Source organism: Rhinopithecus bieti, unplaced genomic scaffold (assembly GCF_001698545.2).
Source record: "Rhinopithecus bieti isolate Rb0 unplaced genomic scaffold, ASM169854v2 scaffold_7681, whole genome shotgun sequence".
In the NCBI taxonomy this organism is placed as follows: Eukaryota; Metazoa; Chordata; class Mammalia; order Primates; family Cercopithecidae; genus Rhinopithecus; species Rhinopithecus bieti.
Genome location: NW_016806571.1, coordinates 2,528,364 through 2,554,269, shown reverse-complemented (window position 1 = coordinate 2,554,269; position 25,906 = coordinate 2,528,364). Strand labels below are relative to the sequence as shown.

Sequence of the window (25,906 nt, the reverse complement as noted above, 5' to 3'; positions counted from 1 at the left end):
GGAGAAGTGATTTCATCCAAATATGGAGGGTAAGATATTATTTTTATACTAAAATACATGTGGTTATTTTATGCAAGATGAAGCAAAATCCATATTAAAAAATTACCATAAAACATGGCCTTCCAGAGAAACATTCAGCTTCACCATGGAGGCCACAGCATGGAGATCCAGGGGTGGGCTCCCCCTTCCAAGGAGTCTGAGAAGCCCAGCCTCGCAGGCAGGTGCATTTGTTCATACAGGAGCCAGCCTGTCCCACCAGACGCTGCGAGTCCTCAGGGACCCAGGGCCTGGAGGGGGTCTCTGTGTGCCAAAGAAGAGATGGGAGGAGTGGGCCCTGGGGTGGGGGGGACAGGGCTTAGAAAAGCAGAGGGGCACTCCCAACAGAGGGGCTTCAGCCCTTGGAGAACCCTGTACTGGAATGGTACCCCAAAGTCCCCAGAAGCAGCTTCAGGGGCCCTGCTCTGGGTGGGGCACATATATAGGGGAAGGCTCCATAGAACAAAAGCGTTGTATATGTAGAAGTTCCTCAAGTTATTGCCTATAATAGCAAAAACCTACAGAAAACTCCAGCATGTTCACAAGCTGGGGCCTGGCAATGCCACTTACAGCCCATCGAGCTGAGAAACCAGCAGAGGAAGGAGGGAGAGCGCAGCTATTGATCTGGAAGGACCTAGAACATGTAAACTGGAAAAAAGCAAATTCCAGAATGGCACATAAGACAATCTCATTTTGGCAGTAAGACGTGAATATTCAAAGATGCATTCAAAAATTCACAGGGAAAGGAATTTTATCTGTGTTTGCAATTTTTCTATACTAATTGTGTATTATTTGAGTCACAATGTAAAATGTTTCCCGCAGAGGATTTCCAGCATAAGGCAGAACTATTAGGGTAGAATGTCAATTTTCTCAGCACCGTGACATCTCTAAAATAGAAAGTTAAATACAAAACGGGGGCGACGTGGAGCAGCAATCGGGACAGACCACAGGGTGAAAAAGCAGAGTACGAAAAGGCGCGTGCACTGTGCCTGCAGTTGCATGGATGGCGCTGGGACGGGGTCAGACGAGAGCCCCAGCAGAAGGGGAGAGCGCTGGTGTTGGGATGGGGCGAGGTGAGGGTTTTTTCTATCTTTAAGCGCTCTCTAATGGTATAATAACGCTCTCTTGTCCCTAACCAAAACCAGGTTTACAAGACAAAGAAAAGCCAGGCCGGCCTGGGCTCCGGCTTTGTGCTGGCGACTCCCACCCTCCCAGCAGCCCTGCAGTGGAGCAGCCCTTCAGCAGAGCAGCAGCGCCTCGCCGCGGCCACGGTGGGGAAGGACCGAGGCTGGTTGCAGGGAAATGGTGGCTGCTCCAGGAGCGCCCAGAGAGCTAAGCACACACATGGGGCAGGGCAAGCTCGGAAACGGGGGCTGTTGCACCTGCACAGGAACCAAAGGCACGGGAGGGAGAGGGGTACACAAATAGCCCCCCGAGAAGAACAGAAAGTCCCCCACCAAAGGGCAGGTGGGTGGCACCAAGAGAGATCAACAAGCCCACCTGGGTGTCTGTGAAAGGCCGAGGTGGAAACCCAACTTCAAGGCATGGCTCTGCCACACACACGGCTCTGGCCAAGATCCTGCTGAACCCCTTTCTCGATTTTCCCATCTGTGAAAGGGGGATAATCCTGGAGCCTTGCCCACCTCCCAGGCTGATAAAGACTGGACTGGAGATGGCCTGGGGTCCTGGCTCTGCTATCTGCAGGCTGCAGGAACGTAGACGAACCACCTGACCCTGAATTTGAGTTTCCCACCACACAGAAGAGGCTGACGCCAGTGCAGGCCTCCAGGGCTCCGTTTCTTGACCTGTGCTCACAGTGGATCCTGAAAGCAGTTTGGTGAGTCATGACCTTTCCAAACATTGAAATAGAATAGAAAATATCCGAGTACGATACACTTAGTAAGGTTTTCTATGAGTTCTGGGAACTTTTGCTTCAGTTTTATGGGATGTTTATACATGTGTGTCCTGGGTCATAGCATATAATATAGTTTTTACTATGGGTTGTAGCAAGCAGTTTCAGAAATCCTGTCTTACAGATATAATGAGATCATGTAGGCAAATGCTAACTTGGTTCCCAGCATTTCATAAACTCTCAAAAAATGTTACTTCTTATTTCTGCCAGAGGTGATAACGCTGATTCATCAGCACCTTGTCACACGGGTCCTTAAAAAGAAAGCCCAGCAGAAGAGGGTCTTGAGCCAGTGGGATTACTCTTAGGTGCTAAGCTTTCCCAGGATTCAGGGGCGAGGACCCCAGGGTACAGAGCTGGGGAGGGGGCTGGGCCCCCCCCGACCAAGGGGTCCCAGGACAGCTAACACATGTCCCCTGACAGTCTGCTCATGAAGTAAGTAGGAAGTTCAAGGCAGCACTTGCCAGCCCCAAAGAGCATTTTCCTACCCAAAAAAGGAGCCGCTCTGCTAAGTGTGTTCTTCCGCCAAAGGCTGGCACGGACAACCAAAGTCCATCTTGGTTTGGCACTACGTGTGGTTACTCAGAACAACAGAGAATGTGAGTTCAAACAAAGCCTCACCCTTACCAAAATAAAGCCCAAGAAAGGCCTGCAGGGTTGGGCCAGGCTGATAAGGAGTGACTATTACAGGCTTGTCCTCACATCACCCGCTACTCTGGCTGCCTCTCCCTCAGGGCCGCCGACCCCACTCAAGGACAAGGCCAGCCACGGAGGGCCAGGACGGGTGACTGCAGGGCACTTACTGTGCCTAGGTGCTGCAGGACCCTGGCTCCGGGGCCTGTTTCTGCTGCAGCTTCCCGAGCGCTGTGCACCCTTTTCCAGTGTGAATCCTCACCCCTGGACGCTGGTCTCATGGCCACCCTGCAGCCCACCCTCCTATAACCCTCCCCACGAAGAAGGCCTTTCCAGAGTGGGCTGTGATTTTAGGACAAAATTCTGCATGCTGATGAAGTTGAACTTGCCTCTGCCTTGTTTCTACTGGGCTCTAATTCCTTTCTGGGGCAGGACCTACAAGAAAGGACTCACTCATTTGGCGTCTGAGGACTCCGGTATATGGCTAAGAGACATTCGTTGTGGTAGAGAGCGGGGAGAACAGCACCCCTGGCCTGGTCTGATTCCACTGAAAGATGGGGCCATGATGACAGCTGATTGCTAAATTTATATAACTCATTTCATCTTCACAGGAGCCCTAAGAGGTTGGTATGACCATGAGCCCATTTTAACTGAAGCAAACGGAAGAAAAGAGATTGTAAATGGCCAGAGATATATGGCTGGTGAACGGCCCTGTGTGGAGGCAGGGCCAAGGTGAATGCTCCTGCTATGCAGATGATGCAGGCCCAGAGAGCTGCAGCTACCTCTGCGAGTTCTGCAGCTGGAACAAGCACCGAGTCCTCCCACACTAGCCGGACAGGTCCGCAGCCTGCACTACTGAGCTGTCACAGGGAGCCTCTGCCAAGCCTCAGTGCAGAGCCACAAGCGGAGGACATCCTGTGACCCAGGCAGGGAGGTGATACCTAAGCCCAGCCCCAGAGACACGGACACCACCAAGGGCACACAGAGAGCTGGTTCCCCCAAGCACACCAGGCCAAGGCCTCGTGGCCTAGATCCTTGTGAGGGGGCGACCTGGGATGCTCAGGGCTTTTCTCAGATTCCAGGGAAGGGGGATGTCATCTCCAGAAAGCCTGGAATACACCAAAGGGACCCTCTCGACAACGGGAGACCAACCGCATAATGCCCAGAGGGTCCAGCGCCTCCTCCTCCTCCAAGGATTCCTCAGCATCCTCGCCCTTCAGGCCCTGGATAGGAGGACCCTCTTCCGCCACTTGGTCTTGCTGCTCAAAGAAGTCGAAAGCCTCTTCATCATTCCCTGTCTGGCTGTCTGTGCCATCCAGGACACAGGAATCTCTGCTGGTGAGCCCTGCAGCCCCTGGGGATCTGGTACCTGTGGAGGAAGACAGAAAAAACGGGACCTGGTAACCACCCCAGAGCCAGGGGAGGCATCTTGCCACAGTGCACCCTCCCATGCCAGGATCTGAGGTCAAGGGCTTCCTGCAGCCTCCTGGGACCAAACTTGTCCCTCTTGGGACCTGAGCAGGAGGGAGTCTGGGTGGATAGGTGACCTCTGTTTCAGGGGCAGCCAAGTGCCTGCTGCAGCCCCTCAAGGGCTGACAGGCACCAAGGAAACCTGGAGTGAAGTGGTCACCAGTGACAGCTTCAGAGCAAGACAGGGGCAGCGGTTCCTGAACCCAAGGCCCAGAGCCTGTGTGCACAAGGATGGCCCCATCCTCCTCCTCCTGGGTGAGCGGTGGGATAAACCAGCCAGGGCACAGGGTGATTCAAAAAGAACCACTGCAGCCAGAACCATTTATAGTCGGAGGCACGGCAAGGAGCTCTGCAGATGGAGACCTGCTCCAAGAGTCTGGGCACCTGGACTGTGGACTGGATGGGTGCTCAGCGTAAGCATGTAGAAGATTCCAGAACAAACGGTGACCACTCCATTACAAACTGGCTTAGATCAGCGCTTCTCAAAGTGTGGTCTTCAGACAGAGAATGCCCCGTGTGACCACAATGAGGTAAGTACAAAAAGCGAGAGTAAGCATCCAGAAACTTCCATAGCATCCTGCCACCATCACAATACCCAAGCATGCTTTTGTATTTGTGAAAGTATCCATCTGTGACAGGCTGGGAATAAAAGAGTTAGCCCTTGCCACAGATAGTTTGAGAAGCGTGGGCTCAGACTATTCTTCTCTATCCAAGTGCTTACTGGGTAGTTTATCTTTAAAACAACTGACTTTTAATAAAATCACATTGTAGGTAAAGAACTTAGAGAGTGTCTGGCATCCAGGATGCACTGAGTGATAATGATGATATTGTATTATGTGATGCTGTTATTTTACTTGGACGAATGTGAAAAGGCCATTCAAAATCTCCTAAACCTTCAATTTCATGTCATAAGCATCTTACATTTAAACATCACAAAAGCCCTATGAGACAGATCCCAACTGTATGTCCATCTTGGAGATGAGCAAAGTGAGGCATACAGCAGCTTGTTTCTATCCTGCCTCTCCACAAGAGAGGGCCTGGGACATCCTGAGCATCTCTTCCAGCTATGGCTGAGCTGGAACCTCTCAGCACAGTCTACCCAGCCCCAGAGATAGGCAAGGAAGGAAGGGTTGTGACCTTGGAAGAAACAAGGCATAAGAGAACCCAGACCCGTGCGAGGGGCACCAACATGGCCACAGGACACCTGGGCTGTGCAGCTCGTCCAGTCCTAGGCCTGTGCATTCACCAGTTTTGCTTCTCTTCCTCACCTTTCACTTTTAAAAATTTGTTTTATTTATGGTCAACTTTCTTTTGAAAACTTTCCTTCTGTCTTGTGGAACTAGGAGATCCACAGTAGCTGGGAAAGAGTTAAGCAGACGGATGTCAAGAGGGGAGAAGTCAAGGGGTGGGAGTCCAGTACCAGCAGTGGTGAGAACCTGCCCCGCCCTGGGGGCATCTGTGAGACCAGGGCCTACTCCACGGGGGTTCTGGGTTGACAGGACTAACCGAGGAGTGGGGTAAAATGGTAGCCACCATTTACTTTGTGGTTGTCTCTGTTCTAAGCACTTTGCATGTGTTAGCTCAGTAAATTCTCATAACGACCTGTCAGCCCGGCTACTCCCACCTTACAGATGAGAAAACTGTGGAGAGAAGAGAGGGCTGGGACACCCATGGGAAAGGCCTGACGTCTCCACCACTGGGGGCAAGGGTGCTGGATCAATTCCTCAGCCTGGAGCTGTCCCCATGACTCTTTCTGTGGGGGCACAGGTGAGAGGCACATGTCCCCAGGGGCTGGTGACCAGCCTGGCTGTGAGAACACAGCTTTCCTGGGATCCTGAAGGTCCCTAGGGTTGGCTGGCAGGAGGCAGAGGGGTGTGTGGGGTGTCTGTCAGGGGGTTGTATGTTGTGCATGACTGGTCAGGGGGCATCAGGCAAGCTCTAGGAATGGGGCTGGCCAGGAAGGCCATGGATGGGGGTCACACTATGGAGAATGCCCACTGTGTGAGCCCCCACCTGACACCCAGACGTTCAGGCCCTCAAGGGCAGGCCTCCTTCTGCCCATCCAGCCAAGGATGTCAGTGAGGCCACCTGCCTCACCAGCCTGGCTGAAACCTCCAGGCTGCAGAGGCAGCTGTGGACATGCTCCCAGCAGGGCAGCGGAGCCTAGTTCTGGGCGGGGGAGACCTGAGGGACATGGGGCAGAGCCTCGGGTACCTAAGAACTCTAGCAGCTCTGGGCTGCCTGCCAACTCGGCATCCTTGGAGACACAGCGCAGGATCTCATTGAACACGGCTCTCCTCTCCCGGATGTCAGACTCCCCAACAAACAGGACCTTCCTGGGGAGCGGGGGGAGGCTGGCTGCTGCATAACGACTGCTCAGTTTCTGGTAAAACTCCTCAATCTCGCTGTACTTTTTGGAGACCTGGAATGAGAGGAGCATGTGGTTTCTTAAGTGAAAAGTGGCAGGGAGTGCTCCTTTCTCACCCCGAACAGGGGTCCCCGAGGCCCAGCAGCCACCACAGGAAGCGTGCCAGGAACGCCCTTCTGCTGCCCCTCCGCTTGTCTCCCGGCCTCAGGCTCCAGTCCTTAACACTCCTGGCCAATAGCAGATCCAAACATCTTAGTGGCCCAGAGGAAACATGCAATAACGGTGCCATTCTGGGCACTGTCACAGGTCCAGGTAAAAAGATTCGATACAGGGAGCCCTGCCCGGCCTGCAGGTGATGAGGGCCACTGCGTTCATTCCCAGCTTTCTGCGTATCAGGAGGGTGATCTCACCGGCTGGCAGGTCATCTTCCTGCAACACCGTGAATCACCTGTTCTCAGCACCGACCTCATTCTCCCGTGAACCAGTGCAGCCTTCAGCGGGCCAGCCCATACAAGCAGTGGAGACAGATATTTCCAAGGCTGGTTCTCTGCCCTGCGTCAGGCAGGACCTCTGCATGCAGGCACCCGAGTGAAACAGGCCAGGACTCTTGCTATCGTCAGAAGGTGGCCTTGAACACCATCTGACTCAGAGAGGGCAGCACTCAGCGTCCTGTGGGGCCAGCGGGTGACTCCCACCTCCTCCTCAGCCTCTCCCCACAGCTCCTGGGCAGCTAAGTCTTCGCTCCTCCACGGCTTACTCGGTATATAGCACCCAGGCAGTTGTTCTCGGTCTCACAGTGGTTCTCCTCGGAAGCTCCGATCACCGTTCCTGATAACCCCGTGGTGCTCAGCAGACTCACGGCATGACGCTGGCTGCGTAGACACACACCATCAGCGTGCGGCATCACCTCACTCCTAGGTCCTCTGTACTTTTCCCCATAGACTGGGCCTGTTCTCCCGACTGAAGGTGGATCACTCATTTCTGTAATGCTCCACAGGCCTGGGGCTGTCCACTGTGCGCACTGGGTAGTGCGGCGTGCAGGGCTGTGGCTATCTGAGACCCCTCTGGCGCGGGCGCGGGGGGATCCCTTGGTGCAGGGTGTGTCTGGAGCACACACCCTCGGCTCCAGCACCACCACCCAGAATGCCCAGCCTGCAAAGGGTCAAGATACCAGGAGGCAGCTGAGGGGACTTCAGAACCTCCAGTGGGGAGTCATCTGGGACAGGTGCTGCTTGCTGTTGTCAGCACAAGAGCCTGGCTCCAGACTTTCCTGAAAACAGCCCTCAGGGAAAGGCACGTGGACCCCTTCGCAGAGCAATTGCTAAAACACAGGCTCCAACAGCAGCTGACTCCAGCCCGGCCCGCAGAGCAGGCCACGGTGGGGGCTGGGCGCCCCCTGCTGGCCCAACTGCTCCACTCAGGCTCAGACCACAGACCCAGCAAACCCAGGCTTTGGAAACCTCCATCTCCAGTGCACTGGCAGCGTGAGTACCGTGGAGCTGTAGGCCTGGGCTCCCACCCCACCCGGGGCCCACGTCCATCAGGGGTTCAGGCAGGATTTCTCGGGTGGGTACCTGCGCCAGCAACAACAGGAGGCCAAGTAAGAGGCCCTGAGCAGAGGAAGCTCAAGGTTGAGAACTCACATTTATCTGATGCCCCCATGTGCCAGGCACTGCTAAGGATGGGGCAGACAGCCCCGTAACTTTAGTAAGCTTGTGGGTGTCTGCACTGCTAGCACACCCAAGAGCCTGCACAACCTCCACTGCAGTGCCCCCTCCTGGGGCCACTTTTACTCCATGGTCAGCAAATCAGTACATGTTTATATTAAAACACATATGCCCTTTTAAGTAGATACAAAATGCTCATTAATTCTTTGAGTTAAATCATGAAACATCAAAGGGACTTCAGGCTTGGGGTATGTAACTGTGGGCTCCATCCTGAGATCCCATGGGGAATAAAGGAGTTCTCTGCCCTTGCAGGCACTTTCAAATGTTTGACAAGCCCCTGCACCCACACACGCCACAGGGAGTGGGCATCACTGACTAGGAAAAAGTGGCACTAGTGTGATGCATGGAGGTGTTAAAACATCCTCACGTACATCTCACATGTAAGGCCAGCCCTCTGCACAGAACCAAGTGGGCTGGGTTGAAGCCCAAGGTTCCCAGAATGCTCCCTCCTTCATGCCCGGCGACATCAAGCTCAAATACTCTCCTCTTCTGCTCCTGTCCCTGAAAATGTGGGTGCATCGAGTCTCATCCTGGGTCAAGTCAAACTACCAGGAGCTGCAAAGCACCCTGCAAAGCAGAGCCACTCTCACAGCAATGCAGGACCAGAATCACCCCTGACATCACACGTTGCTTCTCACCAAGAGTCGGCCACAGAAGCAATCAAATGAAAAACAGCATTGCTATTCTAGACGCTTCCCATGACATTGCTGAATGCCCCTTAAAATTGTGTGGCTGGGCGTGGGGGTTCATGCCTGTAATCCCAGCACTTTGGGAGGCTGAGGCAGGAGGATTGCTTGAGCCCAGTTTGAGGAGTTTGAGACCAGCCTGGACAACATAACAAGACACTATGTCTACCAAAAAATAAAAAATAAAAAACAAAAAGCTGGGCATGGTGGCGTGTGCCTGTAGTCCTAGATACTTAGGAGGCTGAGGCAGGAGGACTGCTTGAGCTTAGGAGTTCCAGGCTGCAGTGAGCTATGATCACACCACTGCACTCCAGTCTGAAGAGAGTGAGATCCTATCTCTTAAAAAAAACATTTGTGCTATAAATTTCTCTTAAAATTTAGTGTCTCTTTCAACAGGTCACCAGAAAGATGCAACTCGTTTCCCTTTTTATCTTGGCTGCTAGGAGACTCCACGCTAGCCCCGTGTGACTCCCCGCTATACTGTGGGGTCTAGTTCATTTCACCTTTGTCCTAATAATCCTGTACCTGTGTCTCTCGGTCTCCAGCTGCAGGTCCTTTTCACAAGAGGCCAAATGGTAAATAAGTCGTCAATGAGTGTGTGATCTCAACCCTCTTGAAATTCTCTCCTCCCTTAGCTCCTGTGACTCCGTAGACATCCCATTCTCTCCTTTCTGCCTCAGCTACAGACTCCTCTTTCTCCCCAAGAGTCTTGAACCCCCAGTGTCCTCAGGATTTCCTTCTCAGCCCTTCTCTCTGCTTTCCACATCTGTTCTCTGAACAACTTCATCCACTCCCAGATTTTTAGTATCACCTGCAAGTTGATGACACCCTAGCCTGTATCTCAGGTCTGAGCCTGTACTGAGCTCCAGCCTCACGTATCCTTCCACAGGGCGGACACTTCACACTCCACATGCCCCCTGGATCTGCTCCTCTATCATATTCTTTATTTCAGTTGGTGGAAACAGTCAGCAAATGTGGTGCATGTTACCCTGTAAACATTTTCAACTCTCCCTGTCCCTTCCATACCAAGTGCAATGGCCTGCTCCAAGCCCTTGCTTTGGGAATGACCATATTGGCCATGTATCTGGGGTCACTGACACCTGTTTTGTTCCTTCCAATCCAACGCCATGCTCACAGCAGATTGGCTGGTTAAAGGCAAAAGGGCCCATGTCACTCCTCTGCTTAAAACTCTCCTTGGCTGAAGGTTAAGTCCAGGCTCCCGCACACTCTCCACAATCTGGATCCTGCCTGTCGCTCACCTTCATCTTCCCCACTTCCTCCCAGGACCACACTCAACTGCACAGAGTTCCCCACTCAACATCCTGCTTCCAGCCTCCGTGCCTTCGCTTAGGCTGCATCATCTGCCAGGACACCCTTCTCGCCTCTTCTGCTGAGCCCCACCTGCTCCTCAAAACACAGCTCAACCACCACCTCTTCCAAGAAGTTTTCCCAAGGTGAGTTAGGTGCCCCTTCTCTATACCCCCAGAGCCTCCCATGTGCTCCTGTCCCCATTTGTATCTGTCTCTTTAGAGGTCTGCCTCTCCATGGACTGAGGGCGTCTGATTCACTCTGTGTCCCTTCTGTCTAGCACGGTCTGGTACTCCAGGCCCTGAGCAAGCAACAGACAGCGAAGCACCTGCTCCAGATGCTACTTGAACCCTGGTGGGCAGGTGTGTCTGCCCGTCCGGACCCCGGGCACCCTCGAAACATCCTGGCCAGAGCCTCCGGCTCACCAAGAACTGGACGACATCCTCGGGCCTGTGCTTGGCCGACTTGAACGCAGCCAGGCGGGTCACCACCAGGATCTGGTACTCCACGTGTCCAGACATCATCTTGCCCCGCACCTCCTGGTGCTGGGGCACAGTCAGGTCGAGGCCAGTGTGGGCATTCTGAAGTCGCCTGCCAGAGGAAAAGAAGGCAGGTGGGGTTCAGGGTCAAGGCAGCAGGCTTCCTGAGCAAAGTGTGGGTAGGGCCTCCAGGTGCCTGACAGGCCTGGGTGCCAGGCGACTGCTGGCTGTCCTCAGTGGTCACTGCTCCAGGCCACTCATCCCACCACACCAGCCCCTCGTAAGACTGGCTTCCCAGGCCTTGGACCTGGTCCTGCCTTTGGGTTGCTCAGGGACAAAGGTCTGCTCCCTGCAGGAAAACGGGAAAGGATGGGGCTTGTTGAAAGGGATCGACACAAACTCTGGGCAGAGCAGCATCCCAGTGCCTGTACTCAGACCAAGAAACATGGCTGGGGCTGCAGACACAACAAGGGACTGAAATCCCAGCTGGAGACAGGCACCTCTCTTTGGCTAATGGGCAGGAGGGCTGCTACAGGCCCCCTGGGGAGGACACGGGATGGGCACTGGAGGCAGGGCCCTTGTGACCCGTCGTGGCCCAGAGAGGCACTGACAGGTCTGTCCCTCATATGGGCAGTCGATGCTGCCCCTCGAGGTGTAGAGAGGATGCATCGGCAAAACATCCCCACTCTTGGAGACTTGTAAAATGCAATTCGAATATACTGAATTGTATGACGAGCAAAGAAATGATGAGATGTTTTCCTTGAAGTGGAAAAAGTTATTAAATACATCCCTCATCCTACGTAAGGTGAGACACAGACTTGTGCAGACTAACGTCCCTCACGCAAATGCCTCTGGGAGGACATGCCAGGCACCCTCTGAGCAGCTCTGACAATCAAGGTGAGACCTCCTGTGTGCTGGGCAGGACCCTGAAAACACAGGAGGGGCTTCTGGAGCTTAACCTGTGTCTGGGGCAAGGCCCCTCCCTCTCTGGAACTATACCCCAATCCATCAAATCCCCCCTGCCTGAGCACTCCTCCCACAGAGACCCCTCACATCCCACGTTAGGCCACGTGGTCACCAGCACGACGCTGCTGTCACCAACTGGCGAGGCCTACAGTGATGCGCCTCCTATGCCGTGTGTGCTACCCAGTGACTGTGTGCTGTACACACAAGGAGTATCCTTCCGCAGTGTAGGGCACCCCAGGAAACCTGCCTTCAGGTGGTGAAAAGTGGGCGAGGGCCGAATGGGCACTGGGAGGTGCACATGTACAGCCAGCCCTCTGCCGATGGCATTGAGTTCACACGGTGTGCACTCGCAGCCTGGTGTCGCCCACGGTGTCACTGTCACCAGTGTGGAGGAGGAAGGTGAGGCTGGATGCTGAGGGGAGAGGCACTGGGCTCTAGGGCTGACTCTGTGAAGTCACTTCCACTTCCTGCAGCCCTGCGAAGGAGCTCTGCTACTCAGACCCACTTAAAAGACAGGGAAACAGACCCTAACGGGAAAGCGGCTGCCCAGGTCTCACCCCGCATGAGGTGGAGCTGCTTTCAATCCCAGACAGCTGCTCCAGAGGCCAGGTGGCCTCTTATGGGGCAGGCATGAGAAAGGGGGCAGGCATGAGAAAGAAGCCAGGCACCATTTCTTTAGGATCATGATGAAAACAAGGACAAGAAGGGCGGTGCCTGAGCTGGGGGGAGGTCCTCTCAGGGATAGGAAGGGGATGGAGCAGATCCAGATTGGCATCTCCCACCATCCAGCTCCCTCACAGCACCCCACATCCCATGGTTCTCTGACCACGCCAGAACTCACAATCCATAACCCCAACCCTTTTCCAGGGTCCCATTCCATTGCTGGAATCCCTCTGCCTTAGGCCCAGCTCCCCTGACTTCTTACCCAGGGCTGAGCTGGCCTGGTCAAAGCCCACTTCTCCAGTTCTCTGCTTCCTTCACCCTGTGCCCAGGTGGCTCAACGTGACTGGGGACAGACATGGTGCAAACATGCAGTCTGTTCCCATTGAAATTCACAGCTGCAGACTTGAAGGCACAGCACCGCACCAGGCTTGGCAACTCTACCTTGCCCTAGATGTGGGGTTCTCAAAGTGTGGTCCCCGGATCAGGATCAACATCGCCTAGGAACTTATAACAAAGGCATGTTCAGGCCTAGGGTGGCCAGCAATCTTGTTTTCTTAGTAAGCCCTCCAGCGACTCTGATGCACCTGGGCCTACTCCATCACCCTCCCACTTCCCTGAACCCATAGGAAAACTTTCTCTGCAGGGCCAGGTAGTAAATATTTCAGACTATGCAGGGTATCTGGTCTCTGCTGCAGCTGCTACGGAGAGTACATAAACAAATGGGGGTGTGGTGGGCAGGATGTACCCTACACCAAGCTTCTCCAACTGTAATGTGTGTGCAACCCCCTGAGGATCCTGTTAATATGCAGATTCTGGTTCTGCAGGCCCGGGGTGGGCCTGAGAGTCGCCATCTCTAGTAAATTCCCAAGTGATGTGGACACTGTTGTGTGCTGCTCCAGAGACCATCAGAGAATATCCTGGGCTTCACTGTCACATCTGCCCATCAGCCTGCAGCTGCTCCCTGATAGCTGCCCTCTCCTGGGACTGTAGACAAACTGGCTGGCTGCTCCTAAGGCCAATCTTCTATAAGGGCAGTGGCTCCGAGCCCCTCCCACCTACTCAAGGACATAGCTGCTGCAGCTCACCCCTCTTTTCCGCACCATCGATTTTCCTTCCTTACTGGCCCACGCTCGTTAGCATGCAACCACGCTCTGACCGCTCATGTAACAAAAGCTGTGCTTTGACCTGACATTCCCCTTGGTCCATTTCCCTCCTGCCCTTTCCAGCAGAACTTCTCAACAGAGGGCCCCATATTCATGGGTTCCTCTCCTCCTGTTTGATCTTGAACCTGTTCCAGCCAGACTTTGGTCCTCATCATGCAACAAACTGCCCACGTCCAGGTCACCTGTGACCTCCGTGTTGTTAAATCCAAAGGTGAGTCCTCATTTCTCCTCTGGTCTCACTTGTCAGCAGCAGTGGGCACAGTCAGCCGCTCCCTCCTTCAAGCTCTGCCTTCACTGGCGGCTGGAGCGCCCTTTCCCTCTTGCTTCTTCTCTGCCCGCCCGGCCACTCCTGCTCAAACAGGAGGAGAGGAACTGCTTTGGATGGTTTCCCTTGATGGCATCCAGAGCACCCTCCTTAGATCTTCTTCCTCTCGCTGTACCCCTCCCCAGGTGATCTCATCCGGGCTCCAGGCTTTAAATACCGTTTCCGAGCCAATGGCTCCCCAACTCCCATCTTTAGCCCCCTCCCCCCTCACAGCCAGCCCCCTTCCAGCTACCTGCCTGACATCCCCACTGGGCTGTCAACGAGCTTCTCAAACTCACCTGTCTACACCAATGCTGCTCCCACCTCTCCCCAAGCCTGCTAAATGGCAACCTTGTTCTTTCAGCATCTTAGGCTGAGAGACTTGCTGTTAGTCTTGACTTCTCTTTCGTGTTCTCATATCCAAGCAACAGCAAACCTGAAAGCTCAATCTTCAAAATATATCCACAACCCAAACATTTCTCACCCTCATGGCCACCATCACCCTGGGCCAAGCTACCACTGGCTCTACGTGGAATCCTGCAAGCAATCCTGCTCAGTATAGCAGTCAAAGGATCTCTGTAAACCATAAGTTGGGTCCTATTGCACTTGAAATAAAACCTGATGGCCCCTCCACAGCCTTCAAGCCCTTTCCTGATCATCCCTCACTCCCAAGCTTGCCTCTTCACCCCATCACCTAACACTCTCCCTGGGCTCACTCCACTCCAGCCATACCAGCCTCGGGATCCTGCTGTCCTGTCCTCCGAGTACACACTTTTCCAAGATTTCTTTTTCATGGCTCTCTCCCTCAGGGAGCTTGTCAGGGATCCGCCCAGGGGCCACTCCATCAGAAAGACGCCCCTTGACCACACCATAAAAAACAGCATGCGTGCCTCCTACCACTCTGTTGCCCCCACTGTTTTGTTTTCCTTCATAACATGTATCATCCCTGACATGTAGATTTGCCTACTGTGCCTGTGCCCCCATTAAAGCTCTATGAGAGGGACTTGTTTGTCTCCTAGAACTTGGGCCAGTACCCGGTACAGAGGAGGCTCTCAATAAACACCTGCTGGTTGAATTCAAGCTTGAGTGCATGTGGCAATGACAGGTGGGAGGAGGCCGTACTGGAAAGAGGAGCTGGGGTGTGACTGGGAAGGGCCGGCCTTGCTGCTGGGCTAAGGCGTTTGAACTCACCCTGCAGGCAAAATCTTTGGGTGTGCTGGTGCCCTCAGCAAGAAATGAGCACGACTCATGTGGCCTTACCACCGCCAGCGCCCCCACGCCTGTTAACAAGATACGTCCAGGCTGTGCAGCTGGACAGGGAGGGAAGCCACCCACCCCTTCCCAAGCACCCAACACCAAAGTCATACCCCATCCATCTGCACATGGCCGAGGGGCCTATACTACTGACGTTGCCCATGCCTGCCAATCTCAAACCTCCAATTCACAAAAAAGGAAACTGAGGCTTGGTGAGAAGAAGTGACGTAAGTGGCAGTAGGGCAACCTCTTCTGCCCGTGAAGATACATCTGTAACCACACTTGATCATGCAAGACCAAGCAGGCTTCGACATCAGGGTTTACAAAAGAAGGAATTCCTGATTACAACTGGAAGATCAACAGTTGGCTAGGTAACACGTTCATTTATGTCATAAATTGGTATCTTAGCCTAAGACTGTGTGTAGGGAGAGCAAGGGTGAAGTGTATGAAAATATTTGAAGTAAGTCACTTTACAGCCTTTTAAAGGCGGAAAGAAGTAAAAGCACGTGCCTCCCAACCTTGCCAGGATCCATCTCGGGCTGGGTCCTTCAGGCCTCGATCAGGACCAACCCACTCTGCATCCTCGGCCTGGACCCCTCCGAGGCCTTTGCTGTAACTTGTGCTCTCCTGAGCTGCCTCGCAAGCAGCGACCACCTCTCCCTGGTCTCTCATCAAAGTCATCCTCCCAGAAACCGGGTTCCTGACCTGTACTGTGTTCCCATGGCAACCTGAGCTTACAACCCGCTGCTGGCATCACCCCCTCTCCACCGCAGCCCCCTGCAGGGCGAGCCTGTCTGATTCACCCCGTTCCCCAGTGCCCAGCACCGGGCCTGGGACGCAGGGAGCGCTGAAAGGAGCCCAAAAGAGAAGAACCCAAGCCGACAGGAAAGGAGAGCACTGAGCCAGTCAGTCCCAGGCCTCCCGCAGTCTTTGGCGAGTTCTCTACCCTCTAGAGGGCCTCAGTTTCCTCATCCGTAAATCGGGGGCGCCACCTCTCCAGCAGGGCGGTGCAGGGGCCCAGCCGGGATAAGCCACCGAGGGCGCTGGGGAGACCTGCAACGGGTCCCGGGCCTGGGAGGCGGCCGCCTCCCCATGCCTCTCCGCCCGGGCGCCCCGGACTGCGAGCTGCGTGGCGTGGGGCACGGGGGTCTGGCTCACCTGGAGGTGACGAGCACTGCCGGGGAATGCATGACGGCAGCGGGGGCTCAGGGCGGGGCGCGCAGTCACGGGACCCGGCGGTGCCCGCGTCACCGCGTCCCCGCCCCGCCTCCCGCCGCCCCTGGCCCGCCCCGGCGGCCGGCCGTCGCAGTCGCGCCTGTGGCCAGAGGGGTAGCGCGGCGGGGCGGTGCACTGGGCGTGAGTTCGGCGGGCGGGAGCGCGGCGCGGCGGGAGGGGCGGCGCGGCGGGAGCGGGCGCGGCGGAGCGCGGCGCGGCAGGGAGGAGAGCGCGGCGCGGCGGGAAGCGGCGGTCGGCGGGAGCGCGGCGCGGGCGGGAGCGCGGCGCGGCGGGAGCGCGGCGCGCGGAGCGCGCGCGGCGAGCGCGGCGCGGCGGGAGCGCGGGCGCGGTGAGCGCGGCGGGCGGGGCGCGGCGCGGCGGGGCGCGGCGCGGCGGGAGCGCGCGCGGCGGTGACGCGCGCGGCGGGAGCGCGGCGCGGCGAGCGCGGCGCGGCGGGAGCGCGGGGGGTCCTGCATGTCGCAGTCCGGTCTGCGCAGTTCGGAGTTTCCAGAGTCCCCGGGCTGAGCCGCGCCCGCCGCAACCACCTAGAAGAAGCCTAGCCTGGCCCTGGCACGCGGTGAACCTTAATCGGTGTGTCTGTTTTGGGCTAAAGTTTAGCCGCTAGAGAGACGGGGCTCTGCCTCTGCTATTTCCGCCGCCGGTCCCCTCTCCCCAAATAACGTTTCATTCAACCGATCGGTCAACAAATATTTCCCAAGCCGGGGCTCTGTCCAGGCCTCGTGGGGTCTTCTTCAAGCTGCACAGTGGACGCCACGCAGCAGCCCAGTACCCCTTGAGCTTGCTGCCTCCAGCTAGCTTTCCTCTGTCCTTCCTACTGCCTGCCGGCTCCATAACTGACGGGCAATCTCCCGACAGAGGATCTTCAGAGAGCCACCCTCTGCTGCCTGGCAGAGCCCTGGTGGAGGCCTCCCGGGGCCAGGCCTGTCTGGGATGGCTGCACTTGGGTTCCCAGCTGGAGCAGGGCAATGGGGTCCAGGAGCCAGTTCCCCTCAGAAGGGGAACGTACAGACATGCAGACCCTAACAGACCCTCTCATTTTAGATTCACCTCTCCGTGGTGTGAGAAACAAGAGATCATATCACCTGCCAGCGTAGCCCAGGGAATGAAAAGCTGAGTCTGCAAACAGGGCCAGCAGAAGGTGCAAACTGCTGCCCCTATTCTGTTACTGTCTCCACCCAGAGCCCCAGTGACAAAAAGCAAGAGAAGCTGAGCTTAACCATACCAGAATTCACGGCAGGGCGATGTCAGCCCTGTTTCCTGAGCCTGTCGACCACTGCCACCAGCATCACCACCATCTACCTGTAGTTACAGATTTTAGTGAAGAGATCCTACAGATTTTGAAAAATGACTTTCCCCAATGTATCTCTTGAATAAATATGGATATTCCTGTGCCTTATTATTTGTTTCAAATTTGTTTATAGGCAAGATGAGCAATCATGAATGAAGTATGACAATGAATGAAAGTTCTGAGGGAGACCCTTGAAGGCTACAGCGAAGAGCTGGGTTGATGGCGGGAACCCCTGTCTGCTCTGCTGCTCATCGGCCTGTCTGTCTGCAGGGCAGTGTTCAGAGCTGCAAACGGTCCTCCGTGTTTTGTTTAAATTGGCATGCCCCACTTTAGAGCAAGGGAGTTCAGAGTCTGGACAGAAAACAGTAAAGGCTTCAGCATTCCAGGAGTCTGAGTGTAGTGCCAGGCAGTCAAGCAGTCACCATTGCACTTACGTTTATCCAGCAGACAGAAACACTGTGAATAAGACACTTTAGCTGCCTTCAATGGACTTCCTTGCCTTTCTATGTGGGGAGCAGGTGGGGGTCTGGAAAGGCTTTCTGAAGGAGCCAAAGTCCAAGGTAAAACCTGAAGAAATATGGATAGAATAGAATAGAAGGAATGTCACATGCAAAGCCCTAGAGACAGGATAGGAACACCAGGGAACAGGGGAAGAGGCCAGCAGGAGCCAGGGTGTGGACAGCCTAGTGCACCAAGGCCAGGGCTTTGCCTGATCCTGAGGCCAACACAGCGCCATCAGAGGGTCAGGGACATAGGAGTGACCAGGCCAGCTAGGCCGTAGGCAGGGGTTCGGAGCATGCTGAAGGTATGAAGATGTGCTGGACTGCAGGACAATCCAGACAGGAGACAATGATCCCATGAACTAGGGTGATGGCCACCCAGGTGGAGAAGAGGGGACAGGTGAGAGGACCTTAGCAGAAGGAGTTGGTCAAGACTCGGGAATCCAATGGTTGAGGGCGGGAAGAGATAAGATGCCACTGTGGTTTGGCTCTTGTGAGTGGCTGGACATTGGTATCATTCTCTGTGGCAGGGCACCTGGAGAAGGAGCATATTTTTGGTGGGATGATGGGTTTTGTTTCAGACAGGCAGTGTTTGAAGGGCTGGGCCTATTGATACAATTGGATCGATGGCCCTGGGCCTCAGGAAGCCGACCTGGACTGGAGACTGACATAGGAGTCATAGGTAGAAAGTTGCTCTTGAGCCTGAGAGTTGGGGTGAGCCCACAGAGGAGGGTCTACGATCCAGAGATATGCAGCGGGGGGTGGGGTGGGTGCAGAGAAGGGGACTCCCCATCATTGTGAGAGCTGGTAGCATTTCTGTCACCAGTGCCTTGTAAGCAAATGAGAGGGCCTCACCCATGCCCCTGGGGTTGCTAAGTATGCACCTCAGGAAGAATTGGCCCACCTGTCAAGAATGCAACTGGTTTCCCATGAAAGAACGACCCCATCCCCGACAGCAATCCCATTTTCTGCCTCTGTGGGTCCCACGTGCCCCTCTATGGCTCCAGCACGTAATTGTATACAATGCAAGGAATGTGGGATCTAAATCTGATATTTTCTGCTTCCTGTTTAATTCAAGGAGCCCCTTCCATGGCTGAAGCTACGGTAACACAAACCACATTGCAAAGCATTTTCTATTTCTCTCTTTCCTACTGCCCTGGGAGGAACACTCCAGGCCTGAGTCTCCACCCAGGAAGTCGCTGGGCCTTGGGACACTGCAGACACCCACAGCCTGCAGGGGGCGCTCTGAACTCTGGCTGAGCCACTCACCAACATTTCCCATGGTGGCTCGGGTCTTCTGGGACCTTATAATTTGTCTCTGTTCCCTAATGTGATACTTTAGAGCTTCAGGGTCTGGACACCTCCACATGGAGCAGGGCCACCACCTTGCTTGTCACTTAGCAAACACTCACGGGTACAGCTCTAGGCCTGTTACCTCCCCAGGCTTCGGGGCTGCAGAGCCTTATCTGTGGGGCTCACAGACCACTGCAGGGGCTCACAGGCTACTCTAGGACAGCTGGAGATTTCAACAAGGATGCACGCCTAGGGTACTATGGTGCACAGAGGAGGGCATATAACTAACTCAGCCAGGGGTTGGGCATACAAAGAAGTCTACCAGGAGGTGATGGCAGACCTGGGTTGTAAAAAGTAGGTATTATTTTTTTGAGACTTGATTTTCTCACTGGTGAAATGGACATAACAGAAACCTTTAAATCATAACCTTGCTTTGAATTACATGAGGTAAAATGAGACTGAAACAAGATGAAATATATGGCAGGCATTGGAGATGAGCTAACCTGAAGCCATTCACAACCCCCTTCTTCCTGATGTTTATTACCGTAGAGGCTGGAGAAGTAAAACACACATGTCCCATTTCAGTTACAAGGGGCCATGTGACATAACTGACCACATATACTTAAGTTCATACAGGGATACAGTGCTGGAAACACAGCAGCCATCATGGGAGCAGGAGGCACAGACATGAGCCTGGAGTCTACCATGTTAAGGATGAACAAGCCTGGGGAGCTGATGGCATATGAACTTGCATACCAGTCCTGGACTTTTTCTACAAAGTTCTCCTTGCACAAATGCCTAAACCACTCTAAGTGGGGGTTTTCTGCAGTGGATTTCCTGGTGGTATAGTTGTAAAGTACTTATATAATGCCTGATATATAAACTGCTCCATAGGAGATGCAGGGATGACTGAGGAGGAGGAAGAAAAGAGGTAAAGTGTATACTAGGAAGCACACTCAAAGGCAGCGTGTCTTTTTTTTTTTTTTTTTTTTTTTTTTGACAGGGTCTCACTCTGTTGCAGTGGCATGATCACGGCTCACTGTAGCCTCAACCTCCTTGGGATCAGGTGATCCTCCCACCTCAACCTTCCAAGTAGCTGGGATCACAGGCGTGTGCCACCGTTCCCAGCTAAGTTTTGTGTTTTTTGTAGAAACGAGGTTCCCCTATGTTGCCCAGACTGTCCTTGAACTCCTGGGCTCAAGCAATCCACCCGCCTGAGCCTCCCAAAGTGCTGGGATTACAGGCGTGAGCCACTGTGCTCAGCCTAGTATGTCTTGATAGAACCAGAGCATATTTGAGTTGCTGGTGAGAAGAACATGTGGAGGGATTGCTGAGGGAGGAGGCAGCAGAGGCCGGGAGGAGCCTGTGTTCCCGCAGCATAGAGGGCCTTGTGTGCTATGCAAAGGAGCTCACGTCTTATCCTGAAGAAGGAGGGAGTGGGCTCATAGAACAAAAGGAAAAGAGTGTTTCAGGAAGAGACCGGGGTGTAATCAGCAATGCCAAACACTGCTGAACATCCAGGAAGATAAGGAGGTGTTCAAGAAAAACAAACAAACAAAACCCCACAGAACTAAAGCAGATTTTATTTGGAACTACTGAAATAGGGGTAAGAGACCCCAATATAGAACTGGGCTAAATTCCGAATGCAACATGAGACAGTAGGAATTTATAGCCAAGGAACAGGGTGGGAGTGGTGGCTGGAACATTACTAAGAGGAGGATGGGGGACTCTGGCTATGCTGACCTAACAGGATTCTTGCTGAAGATGGGCAGGATGGTCAGACATCACCTGGGGATGGTGGAGGAGGAGGAACCCAGTTGGATATCGAGGGTGATCAGATAGGCAGAGTGAGAGGATGTTGGTAACCTGACTTAACCAGGTTCTTCCTAAAAGTGGATTTTACAAGGAAGTGCATGCATAGGTCTAAGAGAAAGTTCAGGAGCTTAAAGCTCAGTTTGGTCAAGAAGAGAATCTTTGTAGAGAGAAAAGTCTTCTCTGGCTTCGAGGAGGGCAGGGTCCCAGTGGGTGGAGAAGGGGACAGGAGGTGGGAAGGGGAGAAGGGAGTGGGGACCCCTCTTCCAGAGGGGGGCATGCAGATGATTTTTAGAAGCGTTCTATAGAAATAATTCATGCTCATGGTAGAAAAGCTGGAAAATAGGGATAGTAAGATAAAAAAGTAAAAATCGCCTCTCATTCTATACCAGATATAACAATTGTGCTAATTTTGTTCCTTCTCTCCTGACATTTTTTTCTATGCCTATACTTAAGTCTTTTCTTGTAAATAGTACAGAATCTTAATGGATATATTATTTTGTAACTTGCTTTTTCATTTACCATCCTGTAAACATCTCTCCATGTAAAACTACCTCCAAAACCATAATTTTAAATGGCTCCTTAGAACAGCATATGCAGATGGAGAATAACTGACTTCTCTGGTCCTTAAGCTCCGTACATGTGATGGAAAGCTGGTGCGTGGGAGGAGTACTGAGCAGGGTGGATGATCTTTGAAGTGCTAGCTGGTGTTTAGGCCGGATCCCTAGGAAGAAGGCTTGGGAGAAAAGTGCTCACTTTTTTGGGAAACTTGTTTCTTGAATCCTTCACTGTGCATTGTTATGTTGAACAGCAGAGGAGATTGGAAGATTGGGAGAAATGAGACAGAGCTTCATTGCTTTGCATTATAAAGGAATTTGGGAGGCATTGTCTGCCTGCAGCTCCTGAGCTCTGGGAGGTGGTTGGGCTAATGGAGGGTGCACAGGGTCCAGCCACCTGGAGGAGGCCCAGGGCAGGCCAGCTAAGGCTGCAGACCTTGGTGGGTGGCATGGTGGCATTTAGTGGCTCCCCTGAGTCCTGTTCTGCTCTGTCCAAGACACCCCACCTCAAACCGTCAGGGCCTGATCTCGGGGAAATAGTATCTAGTACTCAGTGCACCACAGTCCTGGAAGTGCCTAGTCCACAGGAGTCAGGAAGCTTGGACTGACTATGCAAGCGAGGCTGCGGGATCCTCAGGAATCTTTGCCTGAGGCACAGCAAATCCAGCTATTTTGTTTAGATACTGTAGAAAGCCCCAGAACTTGGAAGCACAGAGACTTGATGCATTAGATGGGTTTACATCTGCACTCTACTAAACTGTGCTCAGGAAAGCTGAATCAGGCACATCTTCCCCAACCCTCGCCAGCCCCGATTCATTTTCTTACATCCTCTCATGTGTGAGAAGTGAAAATGCTCTTTCTTGTTTAAGTACATTTATATGATTACGGGTGAGGTTGAGCATCTTTCACCTATTTATTAGTCTCCTGTTTCTTTGTGACTGTCCTGTGTGTTTCCTTTGCACATGAGAAAAAACTCACTCCATTTGTCTTTTTCTTGTAGATTTGTAAGAACGCTTTACATATTAAAGATACTAACCCTTTGTGATAAATGGTGTCCCATTTGTCTTTTAACTAATTTTCCCCTAAGTTATTATTTTGAGAATGTTTCAAAGGCGCAGAAATGTTGAAGGGTTAATAACCACATCTGCGACCCCTTTCCCTAGTCTCACAGGTGGGATTCTGGCTCAGATGGAGACTGGTGATGGGCAGGAAATTTTTTAGGCATTACCTGGGCAGAGAGTGCTGACTTGGGATGCAATCTGCAATCATGGCAGAGGCCCCAGCCCTTTGCAGGGGGAGCTCTGGAGCTGGCATGGCCCTGCCAAGTCGTCCTGAATTGGCAGGAGGTGGGGGTGAGCCTTTTACACTCCACATTGACCAGTCACTGGATGTAGGCTACCTGACCTTGGGTGCTACACCTCCCTATCTTCAGAGAGGGTAAGCAGGGCTGCAGGCTGCCAGTTTTCTCGCAGCTGCAGAGTAAGTAAGCACTTAGTCCCTGAGCACCCCACCCTCAACCCCAGAGGGCAGCTGGGCTGTACACCACAGATGCCCTGCACAGCTGTGAACATTCTGCCACCTTTGTTTTACCCTCTCTCTCTTTCTGTTTCTGTGTTTTTTCCTTGAAACATTTAAGAGTTAGTTGTAGATATCATGACCCTTCATTCTGAATACTTCAGCATGTACCTCCTTCGAATGAGAGCATTCTCCTACTGTATTAGTTCGTTTCACACTGCTATAAAGACGTACCCAAGACTGAGTAATTTATAAAGGAAAGAGGTTTAATTGACTCACAGTTCAGAATGGCTGGGGAGGCCTCAGGGAACTTACAATCATGGCAGAAGGTGAAAGGGAAGCAAGGAACCTTTTTCACAAGGCAGCAGGAAGAAGTGCCAAGAGAAGGGGAAAAGTCCCTTACAAAACATCAGATCTCATGAGAACTCACTCATTATCACGAGAACAGCATGGGAAAAACTGTCTCATGATTCAGTTACCTCGACCTGGTGTCTCCCTTGACATGTGGGAATGATGAGGATTACAATTCAAGATGAGATTTGGGTGGGGACACAAAGCCTAACCATATCACCTCCATAACCACAATGCAATGATCATGCTCAGGAAAGTTGACATTGATACAACAGTCTAATATACCATCTGTGTTCCAATTTCTCCATTCGTCCAAACAATGTCTTTACTAACAACTGCTCCCCATACCTTTCCATCCCTACATCCCACCCCCAATGAAGACTCTAACTGAAAATCCTGCATTGCATTTAATTATCACATTCTTTTAGTCTTCTTTACTCTAAAATGGGCTTTTTCATCTTTCCTGACATTGACATCTTTGAAGAGTTTAGGTCAGTGGTTCAGAATATGCCTCTGTTTGGATTTGTCTAATTGTTTCTCACGGTTACACGCAGATGAACCTTCGGCGCCACACTGAGGAATCACTTTCAAGAGCACGTGATGCCAATTTCCCCCATGATTAGTGACGTTAAGTTTGATTATTTGGTTAAGGTCAATTCTGTTTTAGAATTTTCTTACAAGCATGTTTTAAGATTTTATGAAGTTCCAACCATCGACATAATTTTTGCTGGTTTCTACAATGAACTCATACTTTGAAAAGTATCCCTTACACAGACCGTATAAATATTTACATATTTTCTCCAAATATGCTTATAATAGTTTCATTTTCTACAATAAAATATTTGATTCACTAGGAATTCATTTTGGTTTATGTCACAAGAGTCCATTCCCCCCTCTAAATACTTAATTGAACATCTAGTGTCATTCGCTGGTAACTTTTATTAAACAATTCATCCTTTTCCCTCACTGGAATTGTCACTATTTTTCTACATATTTTCAAACATTGTTATTTGTTTCTGGATTCTGTTCTGTTCCCATGATCTGTCAATCCTCCTTCCAGTGCTATATGGAAATTGATTCATTTTGATATCTGATAATGAAGATCTCCAAGGAGGATTTATTGTTTTACGATGTGAAATATGAGTAAAAGCAGAAAGAAGAAAGAGAGTCCCAAGGAGGTTTGAGGGCTGGGGTGGCAGGGCGGTGACAGGTAGACAGAAACACATCCATCTGTCCATCCGATTGCCTTTGGCTTGGGTGTGAACAACTGATAATCAGCCCTTTGCCCCACCTCTCTACTCTGCCCACCCTGTATTTCAATGTAATATACCATGGCGTCTTTCCAAGTCACGCATGTGGATCTAACTCAGCCTCACACTGGGGGAATCATAATTCACTGTAAGGGTGTGTTATAATTTTGTCCTTACTAGATTAAGTATCATCTATTCCACTTTTCATTATTACCTCAGTTTTAAACCTTGTATGTTTATCTTCACGTGTGCAAGTATAGCTACAAATGAAACCAAATTTCTCCAAGTGAAAAGTGAAAGTGTTGAATCAAAACATTTCCTTCTTTAAAATGTTGATGCTAACAGTTCTTGAAAAAAAATTTTTTTAAAAAATTTATATAGCCTGTACTTCATGACCCATGTTCTTGAAAAATCTCTACAAACTTACATACCTGCAAAGGTATATGTAGGTGTGCCCACTTGCCCATCCTTTCGCCAATAACGGGTTTTATATTTTTCAGTTTTGCTAGCTTTAGAGAGGAAAAAAGTGCTATCTCATTATTCTTTTAATTTTGCAGTGATTTGCTAACGACTTTTTGGATGTTGATTCTGTAACCCAATGTTTTTGCTAACTTCCAGATTTGTGTCCCCAGCAATGAGGAGAAGCATTTTGATTAGCATCCTCTAGCTCCTCATTCAAGCCAGGAATGAAGTCTTGGAGGACAAAACCTAGGTGGGCTCTGTTTTAGTTGCGCTAAATTAACACATTATTAAGGATGGATCTGCTACCTAGTGAGGGTGAGAGGGCACATGGGGGAGTCATAGCCTAGGGCCAGGTCCCCAGTTTTGTAGGTGCCCCCTTCTTTGCAGGGCAGCCTCAGAGACTGCCTCCTGCAGACAAATCTCACAGACACCTTTGCTATGTGGACCAGAAGAGCTGAGCTAGCCAATCCCCAGACACCAGGATCTGGTCAGCCCTGTGATCCTCCTGGCCAACACTCTGTTTCAGGAACCAGGGGATCACTTGTTCCCAATATTCTCATCCTCAGGGGTGGCTGCAAGCTCTCATGTCCTAGACCGTGGACACATCTTCTGGTTCCTCCAACTGTGTTCCTGTCAGCTCCTCTCTTTCCAGGCTGCAGATAATTTGGTTCCCCTA

General features: G+C 52.3%; 1 protein-coding gene and 1 long non-coding RNA gene across 2 annotated transcripts in view; one reads left to right on the top strand and one right to left on the bottom strand.

Annotated features, from left to right (window-relative positions):
* Positions 1 to 16,230, bottom strand: part of HS1BP3 (HCLS1 binding protein 3) — a 34,314-nt gene extending 18,084 nt beyond the window's left edge. Inside the window, exons 1-4 of the mRNA XM_017876838.1 lie at positions 16,125 to 16,230; positions 10,563 to 10,728; positions 6,263 to 6,470; positions 3,731 to 3,947 (exon numbers count right to left, since the gene is read on the bottom strand). Coding sequence (XP_017732327.1) covers positions 3,731 to 3,947; positions 6,263 to 6,470; positions 10,563 to 10,728; positions 16,125 to 16,156 — 623 coding nt within the window. The 5' untranslated portion in view covers positions 16,157 to 16,230. The remainder of the gene's footprint in view (positions 1 to 3,730; positions 3,948 to 6,262; positions 6,471 to 10,562; positions 10,729 to 16,124) is intronic.
* On the top strand, positions 3,957 to 10,551 carry LOC108532664 (uncharacterized). Its single transcript, XR_001886512.1, has 3 exons — positions 3,957 to 4,578; positions 10,114 to 10,283; positions 10,418 to 10,551. It is a non-coding gene; the product is annotated as an uncharacterized LOC108532664 (long non-coding RNA).
* Positions 16,231 to 25,906: the final 9,676 nt, after the last annotated feature.